General features: G+C 36.9%; 1 protein-coding gene across 2 annotated transcripts; it reads left to right on the top strand.

The window, feature by feature from the left end:
* Positions 1-1482: 1482 nt before the first annotated feature.
* On the top strand, positions 1483-19592 carry LOC121407910. 2 transcript variants are annotated; one of them, XM_041599152.1, is made up of 6 exons: positions 1483-1763; positions 12036-12280; positions 14667-14838; positions 15295-15415; positions 17155-17262; positions 19245-19592. In XM_041599152.1, the coding sequence occupies exons 2-6, from the start codon at positions 12200-12202 to the stop codon at positions 19570-19572; spliced, it is 810 nt and encodes a 269-aa protein (XP_041455086.1). In that variant the 5' UTR covers positions 1483-1763; positions 12036-12199; the 3' UTR covers positions 19573-19592. The 2 variants fall into 2 exon arrangements, with proteins under 2 accessions (XP_041455086.1, XP_041455087.1); XM_041599153.1 differs by lacking the exons at positions 1483-1763; positions 12036-12280 and adding an exon at positions 14137-14359.
* The last annotated feature ends 5946 nt before the right edge of the window (positions 19593-25538 follow it).

Raw genomic sequence — 25538 nt, forward strand, 5'->3', positions numbered from 1 at the left:
AATTTAATGTCGGTTAGTTGCTGGCAACCACCCCCATATCAGACAATCAGTAAGAAATATGCATTGTCAGCCGAAGCTTTGAAAATACAAATCACCTTCTTATAGTATACCTCATGCACTTGACTGATAGCCATTAAAATGTCATTATCCGAGCTAAGCTCAACTAAAATGAAACTGGTGTTTGGTGATTATTATTTTAGTCTACATGATCTACGGCCATGTCAAGTTATTCCTTACATTAAAACTGGAACAATAACACAAAGTATTGAATAATAAAAAATGTAGATGAAGTGCTTTCTCCCTGCCGACCAACTACTGTTGTAATCATATCAGGCAATGAATGAAGGACAAGTCCACCCCCAAAAAAAAAGAAACCGAATGTATAGGAACAGAAATTGGAGGTAAAACAAATGTTTTGAGATTTTTTTTAAATTTTACTTATTCCAAAACAGATAATGCACAATACAGTGGTATGCAAATGATAGAGGAGTCGACTATTTCACCCACATTCTTTATTTTCTATCCTAGTTGAATTTAAACAATTTTTATTTTTATGTAGAATTGACAATTGTGAGATCTTAAATTACAACTGAATTGCAAGTTCAAAGAGGAATCAATCTTTGTTTTACATATATTATGAGGAGACATACAAATCAATATTTTCATAATGAAATACAGGGGCGTTGGAGCGAATTTGAAAGTGGGGGGGGGGGGCACAGGGAAAAGGGCACCAATTTTCTTTTTAAAAGGGCACCATCTTAAAACAAAGGGGAAAAATACTTATATCCCACTCGATCATACGACTCTTGAAACTGGCACGTATTATTATTTATTCCTTCATAATTAACATATAAAAATGAGAATACTGCTTTTTTGTTTCTTCCAATATGATACTGATAATTTATTTATGAGAATTTGCCAAACTATTGCAAACGTATGTACCTGTTTAAAACAGCCTCATATTACTCCAGATACTTCTGTTGTGAAATTCATCAATTTAAAATGATCCACAATCATATAATAGGAACACTTAATTGTTTCAAAGGAGACGCCATCAGAACATTAACAGACTGAACATTTTGAACAATATAAAAGGCATACATCAAAAGTAAATTAGGGCATATTCAAATAGGGCATTTAAATTTAAAAGCCGTGGGGGCGGTTTTGATTTATTATCTTTTTTATAACACAACACGTAATAGACAATGGTTATCTTTTCCCCTTTTTTTTTGACATGTTTATTGAAAAGGTGCATGGGGGCTCAAGCCTGCAATGAGGTTTATTTCCAATTCATCTAATGCCAACTCTATCATTTTGTCTACCATCAGTTCGTCCATTTACCACATGCACATGGTCTATTGTGTTTGTACTTTATTTCAACGATACCATAGCTAGGGCCCCGTAGCAACATACGGTCGATCGGCTCCAGCGTAATCTCGCCGGGAGCGACGCCGGGCCGGCTGGCCGGGTACCTGCATGCAAAATCGATCCGCCGTGCCTAAGCTGGACGTGACGACGACGGACATGACGCGACGCGGCATCGCTATCAGGAACAACCAATTCTGTTCGAGATTGACTATAATGGAGCCGATTTCGGGCTAAATTGATCAAACCAACAAAACTAAAGGACACATCATCTACGGTACCGGTTCCGTAGCCATAGGCATAGGCTACTGTAGGCCACTTTTCCCTTTTATTTTAAGTTCGAGGACCATGAACATGATGAAGTTGTTGATGTCACGCCAAGGCTGAGCTGAGACGAGGTGGGTAGCTAAGGTATTCGCACGGGAACGTTGTGGGCGTGGGCTTGGGCGCTTGTCCGTAAAGGACAGAAATCTCGGGTTGTTGCTAACTAGGCGAGTACGGAGTAGGGGGGACGGGACAACTCGGACCACGGGACATCTCGGACCGCGGGCCGAGTTGTCCCACCCAGTACGAGATTTTTTTTCCACAAGTTTGCGTCTATTTTTCCGTCATTTCGAAATTTCTTGTAAAGATTTTCTAGAGATATGGTCTGATGGTAATGTTCTTCACTTTCTATTACTTTTTTTTCGCTGAAATAAAAAAAAAAGTGTAATTTTAGGCGTTTTTCGACAGCTCGCGATTCCCATAGGCGCGCGTGTATTAACTGTGTCGGTGCTCGGCTCGGCCCCGCTCAATAACTGACTTGATTTTGTGATCATTTCTCCTCAAAGTACCACTTTTATCGCAGAAGATGGACTTTGTTGTATTCCATTACCTCCATTTTCTCATCACAAGGATAAAATTTGGTGTATTTGCACGATTTTGATCAAGTTTTTCACCTTTTTCTCTCTGGTCGCAAGAAGCGAACAACCGATGAACGGTCCGCTGCTCTTCATCGTAATTCTCCGTAGCTCGGCCTCCTAAACTGGCGGGGTGGGATTTAGCCCGAATCCACAATGGAAGTGGGCGTGCACAGCAAAGAGCTGAGCTTGACTGAGAGAGAGAGTGAACTAGAGTTTGAAGCTTGGCAGTGTCGGATAGGCTCTGCTTTTTTTTTAAATATATATTTTTCAATTTTTTCTATATTGATTTTCCCTGGTTTCGAGCTCTAAGATTGTAATGATATAATTATGCTTCAATTTCTTTGACTGAGTGTGACTATGGTGTGGATGTTTGAGTTGCTCAAAAATATTTTTACGTGGGTGGGGGCTCGGGGCGATTTCACTCTTGCCCCCGAAATGCGAAAAAAATATATTCGGGGTGTAGCTGTGTGGGCATGCCGGGCTGAGGCTAGCCATCAATTTTTTTTCTTTTTTTTTGGAGAGGGGGGGGGCTTAATTTTTCACTTTAAATTGATCATTTTTAGGCCTTTTTTTCCATTTTATTTTTAATATTGAACTTCCCTGGTGAAGAGAGTTGAGTTTTAAGTTGCAATAATTAATATGCTTCAGTTTCTTTGATTTTGAGTGTGACTGTGGTGTGGATGTTTGAGCCGAACAAAAAATACGTGGATGGGGGCTCCGAGCATTTTCACTCCTGCCCCCGAAATGTGATAATGTTCTAGGTGTATCTGTGTGGGCATGCCAATTTCATTTTTAATTTTTATATTAAGTTTCCTTTGTGTAGAGAGCAAAGTTTTGGATATAGGGTAAAAGGGACGACGATGTGAGGGATGGCGATGATAGCATACCGGCGATAACGAGGGGTGGGCCTTGATGAGAGGGACGAGGAGGTGAGAGATGGTGATGATAAGAGGGATGAGGATCTTTGATGACTCTTGATGAGGGGGGGGGGATGATGAGAGGGACAAAGGGAAAGAGATGGAGATGAGGATGTGAGGGATGGCGATGATAAGGGGTGGGCCTTGATGATGAGAGGGAAGAGGAGGTGCATGAGGGATATAAATAAGAGAGATGATGATGATGACTCTTGATAAGAGGGGTGCATGAGATGGTGAGGACGAGGATGTGAGGGATGATTATGGGAGGAAATCGGGGGGGGGGGACGTGTCCCCCTACCAAAAATAGGGGGACACAATACCAAATGTCCACCCTACTATTTTTCTTCATGGAGAACAAAATAATGAATCATTCACAATTGAAATGATACATGTGTTTAGGACTAAATGACCTTTTATTATTGAAAACCCCCTCTTTTTTCTTGTCAATTGTTTTGGGGTTAAAAATTACCCTACATTTGGGCGATAACCTTTTTTTTAAATGTTTGTCAAATTTTGCAGCCTGTGGTCCCCTCTACCTTTGCGGACAGTTTTGCGCCCAAGGGGATGATGATAGGGATGAGGATGATGGGGAGGGATGGGGATAAGGTGAATAGCCGGCAGAGATAGATTTAAGAAGAAAAATCCGTCCCACGAATGCCGCCATGTAGATTCCGTCCCACATAACCCCAAAATATGGCTTGATTTTTGTTCAAAATCATGTCATGTGATGAAAAATCATATTAGGCCCTACAAGTATTTTGGTTACATTGAAAGAAAATAGGGGTAATCCTTTTTTCCAATTATAAATAAATTAAATTCTTCATTCAATAAAAATGATGAATTTATGATTTTAAATTTAATTTCTTTTACATAGCATGTGGTTTTTCTTTTTGATTAAATTCATTTTATTGCTTTATTCTTCATCACATTATCAAGGTCAAGGGTCATGTAAGGTCAATGAACTTTGGCCACATTGGGGGTATTTGTTGAATTACCATCATATCTCTTTAAAGGGGAAGTTCACCCTGAAGAAAACTTTGTTGTAAAAATAGCAGAAATAATAGTAAAAAATATTGGTGAAGGTTTGAGGAAAATCCGTTAAAGAGTAAGAAAGTTATTAGAGTTCAAAATTTTGAATTTGTGACGTCATAAACGAGCAGCTGCCCCATGTGTTACATAATATAAAATGTATGAATTTAAAATTTTGTATGGTTCCTGATAACTTAATTTTGTTTTCTTTTCATGATCGGGTGTGAAATTATTTGTCTATTGATACAGAAAAGTTACAGTGAAAACCATTTTCAATTTTCTGAGAAAATGACATTTCATTGATTTTTTACCATTCGCTATGTAGGAATGCTGCTCGCATATGACGTCACAAATCAAATAATTGAAATTCTAATAACTTTTTAATTATTTGATGATTTTTTCTCAAACCTTCGGCAATATTTTTTATTATTTTTTCTGCTATTTTTACAATAAACTTTTTGTCAGGGTGAACTTCCCCTTTAAGTGTATTGGTATATTTCATAAGACATGGAAATAAGAGTAATAATGTAGACATAGCAACATTCACATATCAAAGTGCTTATTTCATAAAAATCTGATAACAAATAGCGGGGTTATTGAATTCAACTTTAAAAAATTAATCTAATTTCACATAATAAAATACAAAGAACAAGTGAGGATATGACATCATGTATGAGGTTGCTGATTGAATATCCATGAAGAAACGCCAGACCTGTTTCACCAGAAAAATACAAATCATTCTTTAAAATGCAGCGATAATATTGTTTTTCCTTATCCGATTTTGATCAAGTTTCTTTGCTCAAATCATATCATTATCAGCCTCGGGTTCCCCATTGTCACTTATATATAGCTCATTAATCTTGCCACAATTTGGTCCAGTTGTTCAAATTATCTAGTAAATACAATATATTTATTAATTGCAGAAGCTTGTCTTAAGAGTCATTGAGAAGGTGATCATACCTGCAACTTGCATGATTAATGTAAATATATAACAAAAGTCAACAATTTTCTAACTGGTACACCTTAAATGATTTCATCCATACATGATACAAGGAACTAGAAAATGTAGATTGGAAAACAACACTAGGGCAACTTAGTGTTAGATACAAAGTTCACTTTCTAGAATGGGTGAAACAAAAACAACATCACTCCAAAGGAACTGCAAAAATTATTTGATAAAAACCAAACCCTCTTCATAGTTGCTATTTGCAATATTGTATTGACGACTCTTCTCCTGTTTTTAAAACCTAGACAAGAATGACTTGTTGTTACCCGCCCCCCCTCCTTGTACCTGTCATTTCTTTGTATTTTCCCTCTTTTTTGTTTTTTTTCTATTGATCGATGTTTCATTGTTGAGTATTGTCTTTTTTTATTCCAGTAATAGAATATAAATTTAATTGAAATGAGAGTGATAAACATAATGAGAAAGGGAGACAATGATAAGATAAGAATGGAGATAAAATATGATTTGAAAATATTACAATTTACAGAATATAACATATTATTTTCTATTTATATTCAAAGTTCATAATTCATTTTTTATTCAGGTTTGCATTTTAAATTCAAACAAGTTAATTAGGTGATGCATTTTGGAACAATACTAAATTAAATACATTTTACTTGAATAAACAATAATTGGTAAAAATGCAAAACATAAAACTTATTTAATTTGGTATTCTTTCCTCCTGTAAAAATTAAAACTAAATAATATGGACATAAGTTCTAGTGGCGAATCGAGGGAGGGGGTACATTCGCCCCCCCTTAAAAAGTACTGAAAAGGCAACTTACATTTTTTTCTTTTTTTTTTGCTTGTCAAATTTTTCCTGAGAAAAAATTACTGTGATTTGGCAGTAAAGACCTTTTGTCAAAAATTCCTAGACAAAATGCCCCCCGGCCCTGTAGGGAAATTTTGGATCCGGCCCTGATTATATTTCAAATGGGAATAAGACTGAGTGGCCTAAAACTTGATTAAAAAATATTCTAAGCTGTAGGGCAAGGCTTCAGTCTCCAAGCTCACGACTGTACAAGTATGTCCACTTCCATTGGCAATTGTGGCTGAATTCCATCCCGGCAGCCTGACATCCACCCTTGAGACCAAGAAATGAAATTAAAGTAAATCAGTTTTATTTTAAATCCTGTAAAAAATACAAATAATTAATTTAATTAAAAATCAAGCCCCCAAATAAAACACTTTTTTAATTGATGGCTACCCTCAGCCTGACATGCCCACACAGATACACTTAGATCATTTTCATATTTCGGAGGCAGAGTGAAATCGCCCTGAGCCACCACCCTAGCTCGTAAAAGTATTTTGTTCGACTCAAAACATCCACACCACGGTCACACTCAAAGTCAAAGAAATTGAAGCATATTAATTATTGCAACTTAAAACTCAACTCTCTACACCAGGGAAACTCAATATGAAAAATAGAATGTACAAAAAATAGGCCTAAAAATAATAAATTTAAAGTGAAAAATTAAGCCCCCCCCCAAAAAAACCATTTTTTTATTGAGGGCTACCCTCAGCCCGGCATGCCCACACAGCTACATCCCGAATATTTTTCGCATTTAGGGGGCAGGAGTGAAATCGCCCCGAGCCCCCACCCACGTAAAGGTATTTTTTGTTCGACTCAAACATCCACACCACAGTCACATTCAAAGTCAAAGAAATTAAAGCATATTGATTATTGCAACTTAAAACTCAACTCTACACCACGGAAATTCAATATTAAAAATAAAATGGAAAAAAAAAGGCCTAAAAATGATCAATTTAAAGTGAAAAAATTAAGCCCCCCCCCCTCTCCAAAAAAAAAAAAATATTGATGGCTAGCCTCAGCCCGGCATGCCCACACAGCTACACCCCGAATATATTTTTTTCGCATTTCGGGGGCAAGAGTGAAATCGCCCCGAGCCCCCACCCACGTAAAAATATTTTTGAGCAACTCAAACATCCACACCATAGTCACACTCAGTCAAAGAAATTGAAGCATAATTATATCATTACAATCTTAGAGCTCGAAACCAGGGAAAATCAATATAGAAAAAATTGAAAAATATATATTTACAAAAAAAGGCAGAGCCTATACGACACTGCCAAGCTTCAAACTCTAGTTCACTCTCTCAGTCAAGCTCAGCTCTTTGCTGTGCACGCCCACTTCCATTGTGGATTCGGGCTAAATCCCACCCCGCCAGTTTAGGAGGCCGAGCTACGGAGAATTACGATGAAGAGCAGCGGACCGTTCATCGGTTGTTCGCTTCTTGCGACCAGAGAGAAAAAGGTGAAAAACTTGATCAAAATCGTGCAAATACACCAAATTTTATCCTTGTGATGAGAAAATGGAGGTAATGGAATACAACAAAGTCCATCTTCTGCGATAAAAGTGGTACTTTGAGGAGAAATGATCACAAAATCAAGTCAGTTATTGAGCGGGGCCGAGCCGAGCACCGACACAGTTAATACACGCGCGCCTATGGGAATCGCGAGCTGTCGAAAAACGCCTAAAATTACACTTTTTTTTTATTTCAGCGAAAAAAAAGTAATAGAAAGTGAAGAACATTACCATTAGACCATATCTCTAGAAAATCTTTACAAGAAATTTCGAAATGACGGAAAAATAGACGCAAATTTGTGAGAAAAAAATCTCGTAATGGGTGGGACAACTCGGCCCGCGGTCCGAGATGTCCCGTGGTCCGAGTTGTCCCTGATTCGGAGTAGGTACGGTATGATAATAGGCCAAATCGTTGTTTTGGGAACCACTCGTAGATTTGTGTATGTGCACTTGTGTACAAAGTGAATGGAGGTGGAAATAGGGAACCGTGCGTGTGACTGAATAAAGCGTAGACAGCTGGCAGCCGTCTGTTTCGAGGAGTACGTTTGTTAATATTTTTTTTTTCTCGTACAAAGTCACAGACGGCGCGCTATCGTGCAGCCACCATTAGGGGACTTGCAATGCAAAATCCCCCCGTCGGGGCTCTTCAATTTTTGTCTTTAATGGATAAAAATTTTGAAAATGAACGCGACCAAAATGCAAATTTATAATTATATTCCCTCTTGACATTACCGTAAGTAACGGTGTATTAACCGCACCCGTGTATTAACCGCACCCCCAACTTTGGACTAAAAAAAAAAAAAAAAATACTTCTCACATTTACATGCATATTTGAGGTACGAAGAAACAAAAACTAAGTTTAAGATTTCAAAGTTAAGTATCCAAAGAGATTACCGGTATGCGGAAATCTGCTGTTCTTGATCAATTCATCTACAAATGTTAGAAAGAAAGAACGGTCCCGCCAATATTGGCCACTTACACACTCACTCACAGTCACAGTGTACACACACACAGAACTGCCATTTCATTGCAAACTACATACAGTAGCAGTCATGCCAATACATCTTATCAAATTATGATCCGTGTCTTTCCCAGCGTAGGAGGAAGAAACATTCACATTTCTTGCATCACAACCTCACAATCACTTTCAGAAATTTGATGTTTTAGCATGAATTTTGGATACGGGATTACAGGAAAGTTCAAGAAACAAAGAAATTGACATTTTTTTCCAGTTGTTTTTTACGGCTTCGTGCCGTCTCTCTCTCTCGTGCGTGGTTTACATGGTATCTTATGAAGAGCAAACAGGAAGGAAAAAAACGAGCTGGCGCGAAACGGAACTTTTAATAGCGCCAGCTTAAGTCGCACTAACCATTACAACGCAATCTCTAAGCTCACTCAACTCCCGCTCAGCGGTGACAAAATTTTACCGAGTATGCTTGGCGTCCCTTTTAACTTAGCCAGGGAACTTCACTACTTTGAATTGGCATTGAATTGAGAATAAAGTCAAAATTAGTGTCATGAAGGTGGGTGCGTTTGTTTTTGACAATATCTAATTAAGATCGTAATAATTGCTTCCCATTACCCGCGGCTCATACCCCTGTAAACGACATTGCCTGGGCGGCTACGCCCGGCCACTCGATGTGTTGTGAACTGGCAGACATCGTACATGTACGGGAGGGGTTACGGCGGGCCGGCTCAAACCCGTCACCGTGTATAAACCGCACCCCCGACTTTTGCTTCTATCCCGCCGAGAAAAAGGTGCGGTTAATACACCGTTACTTACGGTAATTGCCACCAAAAACAGAAAAATGAAGTTAAAACTTAAAAAGGAACAAAAACAGTGACTGACCTCGGCTGTCGCGCAAATTCACTTCCCCGTTTTATCCGATCTTAAGTACATAGACATATGGCCATTGAGTCCCCTGTACAGATCGTGCTAAAACTTCGGTGTCTGTATTTGGTGAGTGAAGCCAATGGAGTTCAGCTGAACAACCAACAAAACAGAGACCGAAGCTTTTGGTCTAAATGAAGCGCTGCTGTATGAAGTGAATGGTGGTTCCCAATATCACGATAATGCCTGATTATAATATGACTAGATCTATGAGTAACTTAGTATGGTACAATTAGGAGTTCGGTGAAATGCCACTTTCAGAATTTGTATCTGTCTCCCGGGTGGGGGGGGAGACACTTCCAATTCCATTTACGAGTGGATTATGGATACCATGCATGACCATCGCATCGATTCTTGGAAAGCATCCTAATTCCTAGGCCTACCCTAAATTAGGCCTGACAAAATTTTCCATATTCCGAAAATGCACCCCTTAACAGCTGGCAGCCGTCTTTCGAGTTTTTTAATATTTTTAAAAAATCTTTTAAAAATTTCTCCTTGTATTTGGTAAGTAGAGCCAACAGTTCAGTGGAACACATTAACAGAGACTGATAAGCTTTTGGTCTATGGTCTAAATATTTCTCCAAATGAATTATGAAAATAGAAATTATGCACTTACCATGATTATATGGATGAAGGTCTAAAGAGTGGCAGTTTCCTGACATCGGGGCTCAGACTAGAACCCCCCAAAAACGAAAAGTTCTCTCCTATGCCAGTCTCAATCGGCCATTTTGTTATGATTCATAGCTCCCTGGGTTAACGTATTCCGAGATTAGTATACTAATCTCAGAGATGCCAAGTTCAAAGACCAGCTATGCGTGAGATTTTCTGTGAATCTGAGTGAGATCACAGACATTGTATGAGGATAAGCTGTGATAGTTGCATGAGACAGAGATTTGAGGGGATGAACAAGACTCCAAAATGCTTGAGTCTCACGCATAATGCATTGGCATTTTTGGCAGTAGAGTCTATTCCCTGAATCGAAACCCTAAACAAGTAGGATGAGGGGTTGAGTGTGTCCGGACAGTTTATCTTTTTGAAGCCTTCTTTTTGTCTTTGGATTTCACTAAAAATATGAATTCAATACTTGTAATCATCGTCTATTTTGTTCTTTATAATATTTCTTAGCATTTTGTACTAAAAATTGATGACACTTCGCTTGTAATTTTTTCCAAATGACTTTCTAAAATTGATCGCCAGACACACAACAACTGGGTATACAGCAATATATGTCACGGATGTTGGTTTTACCTTTTCCTGCATCATTGGGTTTAGTACGGCCACACCTCGCGTTAATATCCATGTAGTGTGACTTTTGGGCCTGGGGCAAAAAGTACATCCTTTATAACAAATTTTAGTCTTTTATTTTTTCATACCCTCGCAAATTTGACCATAAACACGTACATTTCCTAGCGAAATAGATACCCTTTTTTCATCATTTTAGTGTTTTTGACACCTTTATTATGTTACGTACGTAACGTGCCATATCGTGAAAAAGACATCCTTTTTACGTGTTTTTTTGGTCGCGCAAGGTATCCACTCGTCAATGTAAGTGCCCCCCTCCCCCCCCCCTGATCTGTCTGTGCACCCATGTATGGTACGAAACAAGTACGAAGCAATTAAAAGAGGAGAAAAAATATCTAGTGGTATAAAAAGCCAAATTCATTCCTCAAGGGGGGGGGGACACTTGTGTAAAAACGGCACAGGCCTACATGTACATGTATCTATTTACATGAAAAATATTGACAAGACCTAAACTCTATTAATATGCCATGGCTCTCAAGGGGGGGGGGGGAGTCAAAGGCTGGATGTGCCCCCCTGGATCTGCCACTGATTATTTGCTAATTTATGGCTGCTAATTAAAAAAAATGCCCAAGTTTAATATTGACAAGGTGGTAAGAAAGCTACATGTACATGTACTTCAAAACCCATCTAACAAAATAGATACAAAATCAACAAAATAAGATAGTCAATAATCTACAATACAAATTAACAAAAACTTTGTAGTTTGTACTAACAACTTTTCCACTCATTCAATGAACAAGGTTATGATATAACCTTGTTCTCAGTTACATCTCTATGTGTGGCAAAATAATGTTGACAATGTTTGGATTATTTTCTTTTTTTCTTTTGGACAAATGCTTGATTTTTTTTACACTGACAGTTTCCATTACAGCTTTTCATTATATAACTTTGCTCTTATGCAAATTTGATTCTTTAGAATATTTTTTCTTCATTAAAGATAGAGCTTGAAAAATAAAAATTTTCTTGCCATATTGCTTTCCACCAATAGAGGGCGTACACAAAAATATGCCCAAAATCCAAGTTTTTGAGCGCTCTGGTCAATACAAAAATTATTCTAAGTTACTAATGAAAATTGAATTGCAACTTTATGGAAATTGATAATTTTGGTCACAAAAGTGATATTGTAATGATTTTTTAAGGTACATATATGTGCTCAAAACAGCATTGGCATACATGTACCATAGTCCTACCTTTAGATTCTCCACAGGCAGGATGGTAGCACTGAACAAGTGAACTTGTCCAGGTATGGAAGACTTCTACTGGACTACAATTGACCCTTCTCTTATCTTCCATAATTTAGACAGCCTGTGAGTGTGAGTCCATGAGAAGAGTTAAGACAACAGTCGCATGAACTGGATGTACTGTTACTGCAGTGACAGACTGAGTTAATTAGCAGCAGGAACCACTCTGATGTACTTTTGATAATCATCATCGAGATCCATTTCATGATTTCCCATTGAGACGATGCCTGGAAAGAAAAAGGGAAAGGGAAAGAAGAAGGGAGGGAAGAAGAAACCCAAGCTTACCAAGGAGGAGAAAATCCAGGTAAGAGTTACAACAAATATTCTAGGTCTCACTCTCAGTTTATGATAGCACTTTTTCTGTATCAGTGGTCACTCTTTCAATATCTTAGGAGTCCTGATGCACTCTGAACTGATCTGGGGCCCATAACACAAAATTAAGCAATGATCGTACAACATTTTTCTATGATTGATTCCATTTACTTCAATATACAATCAATCGTGACACTCAAGTGTACGATCAATCACTAACCCTTGTGTTACGGGACCCACATATGTTTAGTCTTTGTTAGAAGTGGAAGTCCAACCTTACAAACATTAGATTTCACAACAGCAGAATATAAACTTTTGGCCAAATTCCATAAACAATATTAACAGTTATTTTTTTTAAATTGTATGCAAGTAGCGAGACAGTCAACCTCTTCCCCTCTCTTATTTAAAAAAAAAACTTGTGCTGACATATTATGTTTATTAGGAGTTTGCAGCACATGGTTTCTTCCTAGCTATTGAATGGTACAAAGTTCACCCTAACTTACCTTTACATGTAAATCTTAGTTTGGCAAAAAAAATATATCAAGAAATATGAAAAGTTTTTTATATTGTGACATCACATGCGACTGCGTGCAAATTTCATCTTAACTCATAATGATTTGTTTTGTAAAGAAAAAAATATTTAGTAAAGCTTCAATGTCAAACTGAAATATGATGATGTTTGAACCTCGGAAATAGTCTGTTATTATTATTACTTATTCGGCAAATAATACAAAAATACATTTCATTATAAACAATACAAAAAAAGAAATATCAGCCATTGGAATGCCAGGGACAAAAAAGTTAACTGAATTACTGTGGCATAAAGCCTCCTGTCCCAATTCCAATGGTTGAGTTAGAGTATAGGCCTATATTAATAACTAAACAGTAATAAAGTACTAGTAATGGAAGGGGTGTAGCATGTGGCAAGAGTGATCGAAAACAATATGTGATATAGATAATATAAAACTATATGGACGAATTCTGGGCAAAGATAAGTCATAACCGTACCCCCTCTACAGTCTGTCATGAAACATTGTCATTCAAATTGCTTCACATCCATTTCTGGGACAGGAGCAGAAGGATTGAAGAATATTTTTTCCCTTCAACTGTCACTGATGGATTCACACTGAAATAGATTATGCATGCCTCCTTTTTTTAAAAGAGTGTATTAAAGCTGAATGTAAAACTTTGATCCAACTTTCACATCGTAAGTTGAGCACCTATGTGTACTCCAGGGGGCCAGTCAAATGTAGGCCTATTGCTGTACATGTATGCGTGACCAAATAGTATCCAAACACCCCCCCAACGAGTTTTTCTCTGTGTGCAATATACCCCCGTAAACAAGTTTTTTGCAGGCTTTATTTACACACTTTGGCCCAAAACAAGTTGTCGCCAGAATATGACCCGGGGAAAAAGCTTGGGGAAGAAACATTCCTTAAATATGTTTGACCCGGCGATTGACCATTGACCAGTCTTTCAAAACCACCCTTTTATTTGAAAATCTTCGTTTTTGGTACCCTTAACGAGTGCACATGCAGCCCGTATAAAAAAACCTCCCCGGATATGTACCAAATCATGCTATTTGAGATTTATGTCATTGAGTTTGCACAAACTTTTGAAATTACAAATTTGTCACGTTGATGCTGCCACATTCATGGGACTTACATCCTCATTTTGTTCTCTGGAAATAACAAAGATGAGGTCAAGCGTGGCTTAGCCTATTGCCCTTATATTCAAGTGAGACAGCATGGGTGAATGGTTTTTAGAAGCGATTCATGAGAAGCCAACAATATAACACATGGTTGATTGATTGGTAAAGAAAACACAGTTAACCCATTGATGACAGAATTGTGCAGCTCCCATAGACTTTGTAGTGGGTCCACTCAGAGGAGACCACAGGTTGATGGATTATCAGGAAACCTTAGTCTTAGAGGCCAAACATCACCACTAGTTACTCATAAACATGTACTGCGTGCATGTAGATCGTACTAAAATTTTGGCCTGCAGTTTTCCTCAGGCTCCTAAATAAGGAATGGATAAAAAACAGGCATCTAGGTTGGAGACAAAAATTGTAAGTTGTTTCTCTTAGATAATATGTTTCTGCTTCGTTCATTCACTTTAACAGCTATTACAAGACATCATACATATTTTAGTCTGTTTTAGTTGTTTCTTGTGTACGTGTATGTATGATGACTGCTTACAACAATTATTTTATTGTTATAGTTTTATTGGTGATGGTTGGATAGATTTTATATTAACTGATCAGGGCAATCCTTGGTTGGAAACACACAAAGTATGATTTTTATCATTTATGGAATGGCGTGATCAATGCTTAATGGTATGTTGAAGTATATATAATCTCAAATTATCATTTACAGCTTAAACTGAACAAAGCATGTGCCTTGATAACAGAACAGAAAGATGTCTACCAGAACTTCCTGGATCGGATGGACCGATGGCTTGCTGCAAACAACCTGAAGGCTAAAGAGCTCTATCAAAGATTTGACAAAAATGGAGACGGTGTCCTTACTTTTGATGAATTCAAAGCAGGTAAGTCATCTGGGGAGTGTTTCACGAAAGGACTTGTCAGACGTTTTATCCGACAAGTACTGTTTTATCTGACAGCTACTATGGTAACAGTTCCTGTCAGCCAATCATTATCAAGGAGAGTTGTCAGACCTGACAACTTCTCGGACGAAATTGTTGATGTAATGCTGCCAAGATGTTCCAAGCTATTTGTTCTCCTACAATTCAAATATAATTACTTCCCCAACTCTGCTTTGTAAGCTGCTTTAATATCTTTTTCCATTCTCTACCCCTAGGTTTAAGTGGAGTCGCGTCAGATATCAATATAATAAAGGTACATGTATGCTGTACAGAACAGAATGCACTTACATGTACCATGTACATGGAGATTAGCAATATTTTTTTTCATTGAAACTTATATTAGGGGTATGATTGTACTATTATCTTATATTTCCTGATTAATGTTTTTTCCTATCTTAGGTATGCTTGATTTGGATGCTCCTTGCAATGCCATAGAGCTTGAAGTGTTGGCTAGGAGACTGGACAAAGACTCGAGCAACACCATTGATTATAGGGAATTCTCCAAAGGTCTATTTGCAAGGTCTGTACTTTCAACTACAAGGGATCATATGTATGAAGTGTCAATATAATTGATGCAGAAATACAGCAATGAGAGCAATTTGGAAAAAAAACTTGACCTTTTGACCCATAGATGAGCTTTGACCCCAACACCCTCATTGAAACACATGTGATATTATCCAAGAATCATATGTACCAAGTGTCAACATAATTGATGCAGAAATAAAGAAATGAGAGCAAGTTGAACAAAACTTTAACATTTTTGGATCAGACATGACTTCCTTATCATTTGATCTTTTGACCCCTTGATGACCTCTGACCCCATTAACCTCATGGACAAATATGTATATTACCCAAAGATCCTATATACCAAGTATGAACTTAATTAATGCAGAAATAAAGAAATTAGAGCAAGTTGATACTGATAAAAAACTTAACATTTTGGAACAGACTAATCGACTAAGACACTCACAGGAAAAGTGATTACTAGGTCTCTACCGAACTTTTTTCAGGCGAGGCAAAAATTGTGTTCTATTTTTTTGTAATTCTAACTTGAATTTTTACAGTATCAAAATTTCATTACTTCCTCTTTATCCAAATAAAGGGCAACTCTTCTTTGTAACAATAGATTGTCATGGGTACCGTATCGTAAATCAAGTGCCCACATGATTTTGTATCACATCCCAAATATCCACCTTGGGGGCCGTTTCATAAAGCTGTTCGTAAGTTAAAAGCGACTTTAAGAACAACTGGTGATCCTTTCTTATGCACTAAACCATCGCCAATTCAAGATACCACTTACCGCAAGAAGGGATCACCGGTCGTTCTTAAAGTCGCTCTTAATTTACGAACAACTTTATGAAATACCCACCTGTGCATGACCATGTAGTATCCTTACCTTGACATGACTATTAACAGCTGCATCGTGAAGGGAGTATCTCCAGGTTGTATCAGTGGGGGGGGGGGAAGGGGCTCCAGTTTTTGCCAGTCTCTTGCATGGATCAGTGAACCTGAAAATAAACGAGTTCCAAGAGCAAATATGTTTCTTTGTTTAGATTGCACACATGATTTTCATTGTGTTCCCACCAGCCTGACTTGCTTTTGCTCTCACGAAAATTGTATGCTATCTCAAGGGGGGGAGGGGGGTAAAGGTGAATATAGTGCTTTGTGAATATAAGCATTTGCTATTCTGAACTTTTGCTAGGCTTGAGCTTCATTTACAATGTATTTGCTTTGTTTCTACAATAGCAGTTACAGTGATGAGAGAAAAAAGGAAGAAATATAGAGCAATCCTCCCCTCTTCTAGAATCGAATACCCTTCTTAATGCAAATTTTGTTTTTGTGTGAAAAACTGTGTACAAGATTTTATTTTCTGATATGTCAACGTATTCCATGATTTTTGTCTCAACTTAACACATTTATAAAACTTCAGTTTTTTTTATCAGTTCATAAACATTATGCTGTTTTGAAATATCGCCCAAGATGATTTAGGGATCAACTTTAAATTTGGATTTAATATGTATTAGATGCTCAAGGGACTTAAGAGCATTATAGGAAGAGAAAAAGAATGTATCTCTGATCTGGCAGTTGACTGACCAATGCATAGAATTGAATCCATCTAGTTTCATCCTCATTTGATCTCTTGAAAAGAAAACCCTAAATTTTTAATTTAAAAATTTGCACCAAAACTTTACATCTTGTGGAAAACTCACAATTACTGACAAATCTTCATTGTATTTTTTATCTTTGTTTTTCTTGCAGTGAAAGTGAGAACGCAGAGGAACCCCCGACGCTAGTGACCAGACAAGCCTTGTGCCATCCAAGTTGTAGCCTAGGCCATTGGAGAGATCACATAGAGCGACATCCTAGGTAAGGTCATACAAGTAAACACAGTTTATAGTAACCTGGGGTGCATTTCATCAAATTTTTTTTTTTGACAAGTGTCACAAGTTGTCAGATCTGACAACTTTCCCTGATTCTGATTGGCTGAGAGGCACTGTTACTATGGTATTTGTTGGACAAAACAGGACTTGTACTGTTTTATCCGACAGTTACTATGGTAACACTGCCTGTCAGCCAATTTTTAATCAAAGAATGTTGTCAGACCTGAGAACTTGTCGGTTGTGTGGTGCTCTGCACATACAGGGTAACTCTGCCGGAGTCGAACAGTTCTCTCTGGTCCCAAGAGATTCGTCTTAGGCAGAGTAAACTGTATTTTACGCGATGAACATTGATTAAATTAGCCGCTACTATCAGCTATTATTTCTGCCATTTGTGGATATGTTAGAATATAAAGCTAATGAGTGAAAGAACCCTCTTTTAAATGTTTTACATTTCAAGTATACATTTTCTGCTATTTTACAAATATAATGAATTTGACATGTATATCGAATGCCCCCCCAAAAGACCTGATAAATGTTGATTTTCATATAAATCTGCATTTTTCCATTAAAACACATTTTATTTCATGTGCTTTACAATTACATCATAGCTGTTGTAGGGCATACCAGTACATTTTTCTACATACCTATTAACTATTTTTTTTGTGAAAGACAGCTACTTCAAAATTAAAGGAAACTCTGCAATGTGTTTTAAGCCACGGTCTTCACATTTTTCCCAACTCCTTTGATTTCAGGGTTGACTGTAACAGAGTAGAATAGTGACCCATATCACATTAGGGTGTGATTTGCCAAATGTCAAGTTTTTATGATATCTCAAATGCCACTAAAAATTTCCATGGAAAAATTAAGATAAAAAATTAAAAGATAAACGAGTCTTATTTCAGAAATGAATTTCAAATGTATTTCTTCATACTACAAAGATTGTCTATACGATGAGAGCCATAAGTACCTGTCCATTTCAAGCATAAATTAGTATGATAAAGTGGATATATTTTGAAATCTGACTAATTTTTGTAGATCATCGTGGGCGATGTTCATGTGTTGGGGCAGTATTTCACGCTACTGCGTGGTTGAGAGTGTCGGATCCCAGGCCTCAGGCTTCAGTCATATTGTTTTTCTTACTCTTAGATAGATTTTGAGAGTCATAGATATTAAAGTAAAAGGATATCCACTTGGAATTAATTACAAGTATGTTTATCCAACTGTTCATATTATTTCAAGTCGTTTTTCTTTTCTTTGCCTTCACACTCCTGGGAATGAGATCAGTGCCTGTGCTTTATTTTTAAGCACACTATGGAGTTTAGATATCATTAAATTCTATGAAAAATTGCAGTTTTTTTAGTTGGTAAAACAATTATCACGTTGATTTTTTTTTAATCACATTTCTTAATGCATTGTCATATTCAGGAAAGTTTTTTAGTATAGCTGAATTAGGATATATTGCATTTTGGGAAATTTTATGATTGAAAGAGAAAAAAAAATTAATTTGATGATTTTGTAATATTTTTTTAGGAGGGATACATAGAGGTTTTGTCCATCATATATAGAAATTCTGTGAAAGATATGCTGGAAATGTAATGGCATCATCTTGCCATTCTATATATCTCCATCCTATCTCAATGGTAGAGCGGGGTTTTGGGATTCTGGTGACCCGGGTTTGATTCCCACTTGGTGCGCTAGTGACCTTTGGTAAGGCATTTATCCTCATTACCAGGTCCCTTGGAGAGGACCTTAAGCCGTTGGTCCCCTGGCTGCTTGCTCACAGGCATTCATGCCTTTTTTGTAGTCAGGTAAAAAAACCTCGGTATAACATATAACAAACTAAGTGCTCTGTAATCTTGTAATGGGATGTACCAAGGTATGCATACTTCAGTATCAGTAATGTTTAAAAAAAAAAATTCTTTGATATTACGTAACTCCTGATACACCTAATTGTATCCTATCTCCCAGGTATGTGCGTGTGCTTTTGCGGTCCATCACTTTCGATCACCTGAAGATGTATCCCGGCCACTTCAGCAAGGTCGTCCTGTCCCACTCCACGATCCTGTCACTCTGTGGGATCATTAAGGAGGAACTAGCCCTCACCACCACCACCCTCCTCATTTACCATGACAAGACCAAGGATGCCCTGGCCCTGGATCCGGCCCGGACTCTGGAAGACTACGGCATCAAGGGCAGGACAAGAGAGGATCCGGAGGAGGTTGTCCTCTTCTACAACTACACCACAGAATTCCATGATTGTTCGCTGCTATCAGCAGATTACTACTTTATCAAATGATTGCCACCTGTTATATAAAACAGAAAAAAATCAAGTGATTGGAACAGTTGAGTCTGCATTTATAGGTCTATGACCCTGTTCTCAGGAGCACCTCGCAAAAAGCGGTCTATTTTTTATGAGAACGCTCTTAGTGGGTCAAATGTTTTGCGTGAAATTTGAAATTGCAGAGCCCAAAATGTTCAAAGATTACTTCCTGAAGAATGGTAGTGTCCTCACCTAGGCTTAAACTGGTTTAAAGAGGCAAAGCAGTCTTGAAAACCACGTTGCAAGGTTGTTTTCCAAAGATTTTCCAAGATCGCTTGCAAGACCGTTTCATGTTAAACTAGTTTCCACTAAACTGGTTTCCATTAGTAATTTAATGATTGTAATGAAAAGTTGCAAAGTTGAAACAAATTTCCAGAACAGATGATGGAGAATTTGTGTTGCTATTTCTAAGTCTAGAATATTTTTGTGATTCAAAGAGATTGCATCCATGCAGACTCTCCTGATAAGTAAATATTTCATTTGGCAAAGAACTATACAGTATGTGTGTGTGAGAGAGTGTGGGTTTGAAACAATCATGGATGAGAATTGACAGAGGCTAAGGCCAAGACAATTGTACCTGAGACAGAAACCACATTATACTAGTAATACCATAAGTCGATTTATATAACACTTTTTGCCAAAGGATACAGAGCAGATGTATTATTGCCCCAGCTATAAATCGAGCAACTTCTTTATCATCAGCGCTCAGTGCTTTTAAGGAGTCGGTCCTACCATGTATCCATTAACTTCACCTTGGTCGAGTGCAGCACAATGTGGATAAATTTCTTGTTATTAAAGGAAAACATGCCATGGCTGGGATTCAAACACATGACCCTGAGTTTTAAAGACTGTAGTCAGAACCACTACATCACAACATGCCCATGCTTGATGTGTATATACTGGGAGTTCATTTTGTCATAATGCTTCCGTCCAATTTTGATGAAAACTATAGTTGTATGTACAATATGATATATTTTTTTGCAATGCATTATTATTACTAGATGTATTGTGTTAAGGTTCATAAATTACTCTCTTTATATAAGGTCTGACAGAAAAATGAAGTTGGGATTAAATTCTTTTATGATAATTTTATTATTTTTATTATTTAATAATGTAAATACATGTAGTTATCATCAAGTGATTGGTATCAGGGTCCTGTCTTAAAAAGAGTTAAGATTGATGCGATCAATCTCAAGTATATGGAAATCCATTAATCAATGTCATCATTTTTTCTTGGGGAAATTTGCACAATGTCCTTTGTAAACAAAGAGAAGCACACTGAATTTTCAAGAAAAATATGAACATATGAATATACATCAAATCTAGAAAATATTCCAAACAAACATGTACTTTAGATGTTGTTGCTGGTTTTCCATAGTTGTGGTTGATGGGATCAATCATAACTCTTTGTAAGGCGGGGTCCTGGTTTAAAGGGAATGTAGGTATGCTAGCTGAAGTGAATATGATCAGGTTATTTTTTTTCCTTTTAGATTAATCAACACTTGTATTAAGTTTAACAAAATGTTTGGAATAATAGTCTAAACCCCCCAAGTATACTTTCTGGTTGTCAAGAACAGAGTGTATTTGAAATGTATGAAAATATGAAGTATTCTACTAGTCATGTAGTGTTACAGTTTATTGAAAGGAAGTAAAGTATTCTACATGAAAATTGAAAGTGATAAAAGTAAGAAAGTGAACAGGTTTGCTTTCAAATATTCCGTCCAGTTTCATGTAAATGCTGTTTTATATATTTATTGTATTAAGCATATTTATGTAATATTTCAATCAGGTATTTTTTGATTCTTTTATATTGTATGAAATTCTACGAAATTGGATCCCTAGTGATATCTAACATAACAAATCATGTGACGCAATTTACATGTTGTGCTATCGAGGTCAATGATGATATCGGAATCAATAATTCTTGTAAGACTTAATCTTCAGTTTAGTTGACAGAAATTTTACCCATGTGTCAAAAGTAATATATGAATCTATACATGTATTAACAATTTCATAGATGAACTTTTAGACAAGGATCAATAAAAATTATGTGAAATGTCCTTAAAAATAATAATTATTCTTGCTTGTGTAGCAAAGTATCTTAATGCTCTACAGTTACACTGCATAATAACCGTGACTTTAGCAGAGCAGCTGTTATGCGCACTGCATTTCAAGGAATAAATTCCAACCAGGTACCCAATCACCTCACGTGGGTTGAGTGCAGCAAAATATAAATGGTAAATGGAAGTGATTTTTGACTTGATTGCTAAGAAAGCATGAATGCTTGTAAGCAAGCAACCAAAGGTCTGATGGCTGATGGAAGTAACAACTTTTTTTTCCCCCATTGAGAGCCTGATTTTCTACAAGCTCTGCTTTTTATTTAGGCTCCTCACTTTTTTTTTTACATTTTGTAGTGTACCTTATGCTTAAATACTTATGTTAGATACTTAAATTTATCATTGATACACTATGTTATTGTTTATGAACACATTTGTTTTGTATATTATATTTGTTTTAAAAGTGGAATCAATAAATTAATGAAAGGTACTCTTGGAGGGACCCGGTAATGAGGATTATTGCCTTACCATAGGTCACAAGTGCACCAAGGGGGAATTGAACCCAGGTTACCGGAATCCGAAATCCCCTCTCTATAGACTGAGCTATCGCGTGGGTAAATTTCTTGCTGAAGAAAAACAATGGCTTGGAATCAAAGTCATGCATCTCAGATTGAAAGACAAGAGTCATTGAAAGACAAGAGTCATCCACAAGACTACAACACCCCGACATGTCCATGTCTTAATGGCAACAGTATTGTTAATTGCAAAATGGAGGTGAAACCACCAGTGGTTTTCAGTGTTGTAGAACTTGTTATTAAAGGAACGAACACCAAAGGCCAAGGCTAGGCTATGAAACTAAGGGCATTAAGAAGTATACAATAAATGAGAAGTACTGTACAACAGATGCATGATCTGATGTTTATTCAGAAGTCGAAGAGTATAATCTGTGCATAATTTCATAGTGGATCGCGAACCAACAAAATAGAGTGAAATAGAATAATGAATTGAATGGCAGTTTGTATGTATTCCCCAGTGAAACTGAGCAGTACTAACTTACGACATGTCCTCACACAAGGAGACATTTCCATGAAGAGGCAATTGTAGGTGAGGGGGTTCCATGACATTTGTTTTGGCGACAATTGCTCCACACACTTCTAACTTCAACCCTGAATTTAACACTTTACCCTATCCTAAACCCAACTCTAAATCTAACATAAAACACTATTGCAACCCTAACCCTACATCTTGGACGAAAATTAAGCCCGGAGCAATTGTTGTATCATTGGTGAAGGACCATAGCAGCTGAGTTAGAAAAAAAAATGCAATTGTTATTAGTAAAGATATAAAGCATGTGCAAAAAAAAGGTTTGTCACAAGGGAGTGAATAAGCAAGCTGGTATGTTTACCATCACCAAAGAAATTTAGCATGCCATAAATATTAATACAATGCACGGTTAGGCAAAGGAATGTAAGTCAAGGTGACTGAGGGAGAACATTTTCAGAAGTCACATTATGGAGCACTCATGCCAGAGCAGTGAGGACACCCTTTTTGCAGTTTTAATTTCCCATTTTTGTAAATCTGTTTTAGTCTGTTTATATTTTTTTGTCAAACTAAGGTGCAAAAATTTCATATGAAATGTCAAATGAACAGGAAGCTGTAAAAATGTGGTTTATCAGGAATAAAGAGGCAGTTGCTTGCTTACCATAATAGTTCTTCATAGTATTCCCATTTACACATACATATAGTTGCCCTGTATGCTTGGTAAGTGCTAAAGGGCAAGGCCTTTTCAAGTCTATTTTAGACAGGCATTTGATTTGCCTTAACTTTAAGGCTCCTAAATGTCAAGTCCGAGCTTCAGTGTACCACAACACTGCTTTGTATTTCATAGCGGATAATTACCTCTCTGTATAAATCTGATGGTTGTCATGGAAACATGCAATTGTAGTGTAAGTAAACTTTATTAGTAACATTAATTTTTTTTTGTAGTACCAGAGTTTTATAATTGCAATCATTGTTCGATAATCCTTCAATATAAGTTTGATAGCTCATTTTATGGTTGTAAATCCTTGTACCTTAACCTCATTAATATGATAAAAATGGATTATAACCATCTCTGGGATTTATGATTTGCAAATGGTGATATTGCATTAAGATAGAGATTGACACAGACCCCGCCCACTCTCTCACTGCACTTTTACATGAATACTTAAAATTCATCAATTCTTCATCATGGCAAAGGGTGACTCTGATTGCTTCTATTTCGGAGGGTCTTTTTAAAAAAAATCTTGTTCTTGTCAATAAATTTGCATTAATCGGAGATGTCACTTTCCCAACATTGGCCAAGTTCCAAATTTTCTTGGAAAAAAAAAGGATTCATTTTTTTTTTGCAGTTGTCCCAGAATGCCACTAATTTAACACTTAGGTTAATCGTGTATAAAGTTGATTTGGTAGTTTTTAATGTTTTTTTTTTTAACTTTGAAGCAAGGCCCCCTTGAACCCCTTCTAGGGCACTGTCCTAAGACCCCCCCAAAAATATATATATTCATACTATTTAAGAAGACCTAGTGACCACCCAAATCATTACAAGCAGTTTCCCAGTGCTCCGAGATTGGAAATCATTTCCAAGTTTGATATTTTCCCACAGGTGTACTTTACCATGTACAGTGTGATGCAGATTCTAAATCTTATTCTAAATTGAATAAATTGATAAAACTACACAATTTTGGATAATGATAAAAACATTGAAGAAATAGTGCAGTGAAGGGAAGAGTGAGCTTAATAAAAAAAAGTGACATATCTTTGAAAGATATAAGAAAGAAAATCTACATTTCATCAAGTCTCCACATTTCTTGAACTTCCACTTTACATAGTTGCCCATAGTTGTCATGGTTGTAGGAGCACTTGCAGATTCGCTTTTCTTGGCACTTTCATTTGCGGAACTGACAATCCTTGGGATACATTTTTTCGAGTAATTTTGCAAATTAGACGAGCGTGTAAGAGTGTCACCACCCCTTCCCTTCTTGGAACAAGAAAAACAAAAACATTAAAAAAGGGATACGGTCGAGACATTTCTGGTGTGCCTGGCAACTAATGTAATGATAGCTTGACTGTGCAATAATTTTGTAACTGACTTCAATTACTGTTGGTAATCTGTGTTAGAAAATCCTCTGATTTTTGTTAAATCTGTTCTATATCATCTCATCAATATATTAAAATGTGCATTATGACAATTACACGGGCAATTACAATGACTTCAGGATTTTCAAGTGATCTCAATCAAATGTATTTAGCATAATCACGTTTTATTTTCGTATTCTTGTTAGCTTATACAATTTTCTACATGTAATTCACGAAAATTGCTTCACCTTATTATTATCGCCAGTTACGTGAAAGGGAATAACTTTATTGGTATGTTTTGCTGACTACTTTTTATTATGATACCGCTAAGCAAGTTTTTAAATTACTGCATGTGATTCCCATAATGCAACTTTTAACATATTGATTGGGTTGAAATCTGAAAGATTTAACATACACAAATCAGAGGATTTCCTCTTACGGAATGAGGGATTTACAAATAGTGATTATAGAGTGAACAAATTCAGTTGGCAGGCACTCTGAAAGTATTACCACCTTTTCTCTCGTTTCTTTAGAAAAGGTTACGTTGGGCCCCATTGAGAGCTGAACGCTCCAGAACTTTTATTTCCGCCGAGAGCAACTGAAAATGAGATAAAATAAGAAACTGTATTCGGCAAAGAAAAGCTATAAAAATGTTAAGGGGGATGGTATAGTAGAATCCCCATGTGGAAAGGATTAATTGGCTAATCATTTTCAGGGGCAAAAAGATGGCGTATGGGTATAGTTTTATTAGAATTAAAAATAAAATCG

Source organism: Lytechinus variegatus, chromosome 2 (genome assembly GCF_018143015.1).
Source record: "Lytechinus variegatus isolate NC3 chromosome 2, Lvar_3.0, whole genome shotgun sequence".
NCBI lineage: Eukaryota > Metazoa > Echinodermata > Echinoidea > Temnopleuroida > Toxopneustidae > Lytechinus > Lytechinus variegatus.

What these genes read in the sequence shown, in the direction of transcription:
- LOC121407910 (XM_041599152.1), top strand. Translation starts at nt 12,200, where the DNA reads ATGCCTGGAAAGAAAAAGGGAAAGGGAAAGAAGAAGGGAGGGAAGAAG. An exon ending in CCAAGGAGGAGAAAATCCAG is followed by an intron (nt 12,281 to 14,666) that starts GTAAGAGTTACA and finishes TATCATTTACAG; the next exon opens with CTTAAACTGAACAAAGCATG. An exon ending in TCCAAAGGTCTATTTGCAAG is followed by an intron (nt 15,416 to 17,154) that starts GTCTGTACTTTC and finishes TTTTTCTTGCAG; the next exon opens with TGAAAGTGAGAACGCAGAGG.